Source organism: Bombina bombina, chromosome 1 (assembly GCF_027579735.1).
Source record: "Bombina bombina isolate aBomBom1 chromosome 1, aBomBom1.pri, whole genome shotgun sequence".
Lineage (NCBI taxonomy): Eukaryota > Metazoa > Chordata > Amphibia > Anura > Bombinatoridae > Bombina > Bombina bombina.
The window spans coordinates 1,277,281,537-1,277,287,002 of NC_069499.1; the positions used below are offsets into that span (position 1 = coordinate 1,277,281,537).

A 5,466-nucleotide genomic window follows, 5' to 3' on the forward strand; every position below is an offset into this window, starting at 1 on the left:
TGTCCCTTTAATGAATGGACACAACTTTTGCCCATTCCATGGCTTATTTTTTTCTGAGCATATGTATGTACCCTTGATGTATGGTCTTTAATAAAAGAGGATGTAGACTTTCAACTTTAATGCAACTTGTTTGAACTCTGGCTATGTAGCTAATATATGTAATGTGACCTTTAAAAACAATGGGGTATAATAAAATGAAATAAAAATTATATATATATATATATATATATATATATATACACACACACCTTTAAAAAAAAAAACTACAGTTGGCATAGAATGCAAAACATATATAATAGAAAAAACAGACAAAAAAAATCTGTAGTTAAATAATTATAATAGTAAATAGTTTATTATAAAATCTTCATGTAAACAAATAATAAAATCCATTTGATAACAGTTAAGTGCAAGTACATTTCAAAAATTTGAGTAGCCTACATTTGAATACAGAAGTCTCCGTACCTTTGTGAATTCAGATAAGTGTACTGTAAGAAACAGAAAAATACAGTTGCATGTACGAGCCTGCGTACAAAAATTCAAGTTTTAGCACAAAAAGTAGATAATATCTTTGTCCTTGTTATGTGGTATCCAGAAGATATTAGGCCAGAAATGTCCACTGCAAGCACCCATTGACCAATCCATCTCCAGCACACAGTCCTTCGCTGAGGCAATATATTACTGCAACCTCCCAGTCTGGCTTATTAAGGCATACAATAGAAATGAAAACGGGAGAGCTATAGATTTATATTAATCTATCACTGCATACATCTCCATTTCAGAAAAGTCAAGTAATTGTTCAGTTCTTTTGGGTAACACTTAACCCCATTCACAGCTTTTCAAAGTACTGATAAGTCATGGCAAGATTTGGATTTTTGCTTAAATGCCATTTTTTTGTTATTTTTGGCTACAATCTTCCCCAGGAATCGCTTTGCTTTCTTTCCAATGCTTTCTCGTCTTTTGCTGCTGGCCATTCTTCTGGCGTTGTCCTCTTTGCTGTCTTTGCGCAGTCTTATCTGACGCACTATTCCTTCAAATAGATCTTTCACATTGTGATGTAGGGCGGCTGAGGTCTCTATGAATTTGCAGTCAAACACTACTGCGCAGGCACGGCCCTCTGTAATTAGACAAACATTTAGGAATACATCTCAACAAATTTAAATATAAAAATATTAAATAGTATGCATTGCATTCTAGTATAGTATTGATTTTGGAGCCTATCAAAAAAACAAAACATTATGTTCATAAAAAATAAACATATATATCATTTTTTTAAATTATACCTAAAAATAAACTTAATTTTAATACTTGTGTCATGTGTCACTGTCCACCTATAGATCTGTGGGGGAACTTTATTAGCCACAAATCTGTCTACAGGGAGGAGTTGTGAACAAACATGCACTTCCTGTTAGTTTTAAATTCAATCTATACAGCATTAAAGGGACAGTCAACTCAAAAAATTGTATTGTTTAAAAAGATAGATAATCCCTTTATTACCCATTCCAGTTTTGCATAGCCAACATGGTTATATTAATACACTTTTTACCTCTGTGAATACCTTGTATCTAAACCTTTTCTGACAGCCCCTTGATCACATGACTTTTTATATATTATCTATTGACTTGCTTTTTATCCAATTAGTGCAGTGCCTGCCACAACCCACGTGCATGTGTAAATGTTATCTATATGGCTCACATGAACTAGCAAACCCCTGCTGTAAAAAGCTAATAAAAAATCATGCGATAAGAGGCTGTCTTTAGTGGATTAGAAACAGGCAGAAATTTAGAGGTTTAAAGGTTATAAAGTATATTAATATAACAATGTTGGTTGTGCAAAGCTGGGGAATGGGTAGTAAAGGCGTTAGCTATCTTTTTAAACAATAACTATTTTGGAGTGGACTGTCCCTTTAACATATTTTCATAAAAATGTTTTATTTTTTAAAGGATGCTTTTTCAGTATGCATCATATCATTTGTTTAATGTTCATTTAAGTATATTACAATTTTCCTTACTCCAGAACATAACTTTATATTGCTGAAAATGAAGTCAATAAAAATGACTTTGCAATGTGACTTTCTTCCCCTTACCTTCTACTGATACTTCTCGTGATCTGACAAGATCACTTTTGTTTCCAACCAAGATTATAGGGATATCTTCTGTCTGTCTGGCCCTTCGTAATTGGATTCTGAGCTCAGACGCTTTTTCAAAACTTGCTTTGTCAGTCACCGAATACACAATAACATAAGCATCTCCCATCTTCATGCACTGGTTATGAAGCCAATGGTTGTCATCCTTCAAAATGAATAACATAAAATCAATGATAAATATTGGTGACCATTTTTCAGACACTCAGAGTAAACTAATTGACATTGTATAAAATGAAATAATTAAAAGGTATTTTAACACTCAAAAACCAAATACACATGAGATATCGGCAAAGCAGGTTTAAAAGTATTGTTATTTTAGGTTAATCATTTTAGGTTAAAAAAATGCACTGATGGTGACATTTTTTTTAGATCGACCCCATAATGACTTAATGACTTAATTAATGAACTTAGATCATAGAGCATATTTTATGTAATAGTGTATCTACACTACTAAATCTGACTCTAAGGACTGTTATACACATATATTTTTACATGCTGTGAATATTAACAAATATAATAAAACTAACCCACCTGTTCCCATATATCAAAGACCAACAGACAAGCTTCTTCACCATCAACTGTAATTGATCTGTCGTATGTATTACCTAAAAAGGAGAGAATAAAAATACAATTGTTTATCTGATAAAGTATTCTAATAAATTTCATTGAAAGCATTTAACGATTGCATGCTGGCACCATGTGCTACATTAGATTTGCATTTATTTTAGGACCATCGGCTTCTCTGCATATGGCTACTAAGCTGTCTGTGTTTGCATAACAAGAATAGCGCAACTGGTGATGTAATGATCGTAATCATGCATGTCATTTATTATTATTATGCACATGCATAATATTCAGTGAAAATGGCATTCAATAAATAAAATACTAAATAAGCTGCAGAGAAACAGTGTTTTGAACTCCATTATTTTAAAAATCATAAATGCGTGATCATTTTTATATACTGTACTTTTGCATCTGATATTTCTCCTCCACTTCTCCCTTTGCCTCCCCTGTACAGCTATAATTAGAGCATATTCTCACCTGCTTCTTCAACATCGTGTAAATCTTCCACTCCTCCAAAGATCCTGGCAAGGCTGGACTTTCCAACTCCGTGCTCTCCAAGCAAAATCACTTTAAACACATGGTCCTCAGAGTCACTACCAGAGGAGATAACAGAGTCGGAGGAATCAGAAGCCCAGCTCTCACGATTCTTATCAGAAGGGTTGTATGAGGGACAGCGGACCAGGCTGGAGTGATCTTTTGAAGGCACGTTGCCTCTCAGCTCTTTGTCATCCACTGGCATACTCCTTCTGTGCAGCTGTTGGTGCATAGAGAAAGGCATGCTGCCTCGCCTCTTCTCCAGGCTCTTGAGACGGTCACTGCGGTTGAGAGTCATTTCTAACAGAGGAGAGAAAAACACACATACACTCTATTAACTACTGAGCATCCTTATACAGACAGACATAAATACAATTAAGTTATATTGTCACTTTTATTAGAACTACTTTATGTTAAAGCCAAGGGCAACCCAGACTAAAACCATAACCTCCCCTTATTATGTGGTTTTGGCACAAACAGAACAAATGCAGGGTTAAAGACTAACATTTAAAAATGCAAGTTCAAAGCTATTTCAGTTTAAAAATAATGATGTAGTATTGCAACATCAAACGCTCTATGATTATTTCGTTTTCTGCATTACTTGCAGTTATTATTTTACAGTTTGAGTATGTAAACTGCAATTGCAATGTGCTGCTCTTAAGAATATATTGAAATATAGTAAAAATAATGCACTAATAACTGCAGACTACCAATTCAGTCTGTGTTGCTATAAAATGCTTCATAGATTAATATGTGCTCTTTTGCAAATATAGTATGGAAACTTTAAAATCATGGCTTTCTGGTGGGACATATGAAAGATAGATAGATATATATATATATACACACACACATATATATATATACACACAGTATATACACACACACACACATATATATATATATATATATATATATATATATATATATATATATATATATATATATTATATATGAAGAACAAATAAAAAGTAGAGGCATATTGTATTCAATCTTTTTTTCAAAAAGGTATTTTGTTCTGATTAACTTCTACGCAACCATCACACCAGGCACCTCATAAAGAAGGTGTCAGTCATAGCCATTATGTATCTGAAAAGTGAATCATAAATGATTCACTTCACAAGTGACTATCCTAGCAAAGAAGCAGATACACTGCATGCATCTGTACTAATTTTTCTACAGTTGATTACTTTACAAAGATTTAATTATATCAATTACACAAAACTTCTGACATACCACATTATTTAAGTGTGTTTACTTAAAGAATGATATATATTTAACATAAAAGATACAGCATTATGGTTTATAATGCTTATGCATTTTTTCAATAAGCTTAGCATAGCTTGGAACCTATAGATTTGAACTTAGGGTATTGTCAATAATTTACAAGCAATGCTGCACCTTTTTCAAAACTGCATTTTCTTATATATATCCACTAATTTGTATTATATTTCAGTGTTGTTTCCAATATGAAATACCTTTTTAACTATCTATATTATTTTAATTAGAGAATGCAAAATAAAATGTCCATATTAAAGAAAAAATACTTTAAAAAATATAACAAACTTTTATGAATAATCATGCAATTTCCTAAGCCCAAAAACGTATGACAATATTACTCTTACACACATGGCATTTTTCTGATTAGTTGTTCATACATAGAGTTAAGAACTACTTACTGTGTGATGTGCTCTGCTGATATAGAATCCTTGATAAAAAGTAATACAGTCCTTAGTACAGCTCTTGTGTGCACTTGACCAAGAAGCTTTGAGTCTGCAGTAGATGAGTTCTGCTTCTTTCTCATGCTGGAAGCCTCTCTTTTTATGGATGCACTGGGCTAGTACCCTTGGTGATGTCACTAACATCTCAGCATATGGGAGCTCTGGATCCTCCCTACTTCCATATCGGTACACAGAGTGACATCACGGGCTGCTGATGCTTAGTCAGTCTCCCCTCTCCCCATACAGGTTGCTGGCACAGCCCCTCTGGTATTCATTTGCAGCCCCTTATGAGCTGGCAGGCTTTAATTTGAGAGCCACACAATAAACCGATATTAATGCAGATCCCAGCTGCTCCAGCAATAGATATTTAAAGAAATACCCCCAGCAACACAAACTAGCACTGTGTGCAAAATGTAACTACTGATTTGCTATAAAATACTATGTAAGCGATCTGAAATCCCCCTGCACGCTGATGCCTCTCCCTATGTATATATATTACAAAACTGA

The 5,466-nt window shown here is 33.7% G+C and overlaps 1 protein-coding gene across 1 annotated transcript; it reads right to left on the bottom strand.

The window, feature by feature from the left end:
* Positions 1-325: 325 nt before the first annotated feature.
* RRAD (RRAD, Ras related glycolysis inhibitor and calcium channel regulator) lies at positions 326-5,055 on the bottom strand. The gene is made up of 5 exons (XM_053695016.1): positions 4,918-5,055; positions 3,185-3,541; positions 2,675-2,748; positions 2,084-2,288; positions 326-1,114 (listed from the first exon to the last, which is right to left on the bottom strand). Exons 2-5 carry the CDS (start codon positions 3,537-3,539, stop codon positions 837-839), a joined length of 912 nt encoding a protein of 303 aa, XP_053550991.1. The 5' UTR covers positions 3,540-3,541; positions 4,918-5,055; the 3' UTR covers positions 326-836.
* Positions 5,056-5,466: the final 411 nt, after the last annotated feature.

Excerpts from the sequence above, each read along its gene's own strand:
- RRAD (XM_053695016.1), bottom strand. The coding sequence starts at position 3,539 with ATGACTCTCAACCGCAGTGACCGTCTCAAGAGCCTGGAGAAGAGGCGA. Across the intron at positions 2,749-3,184 it reads ACACGATGTTGAAGAAGCAG|GTAATACATACGACAGATCA; the intron begins GTGAGAATATGC and ends TCTCCTTTTTAG. Across the intron at positions 1,115-2,083 it reads ACGAGAAGTATCAGTAGAAG|AGGGCCGTGCCTGCGCAGTA; the intron begins GTAAGGGGAAGA and ends GTCTAATTACAG.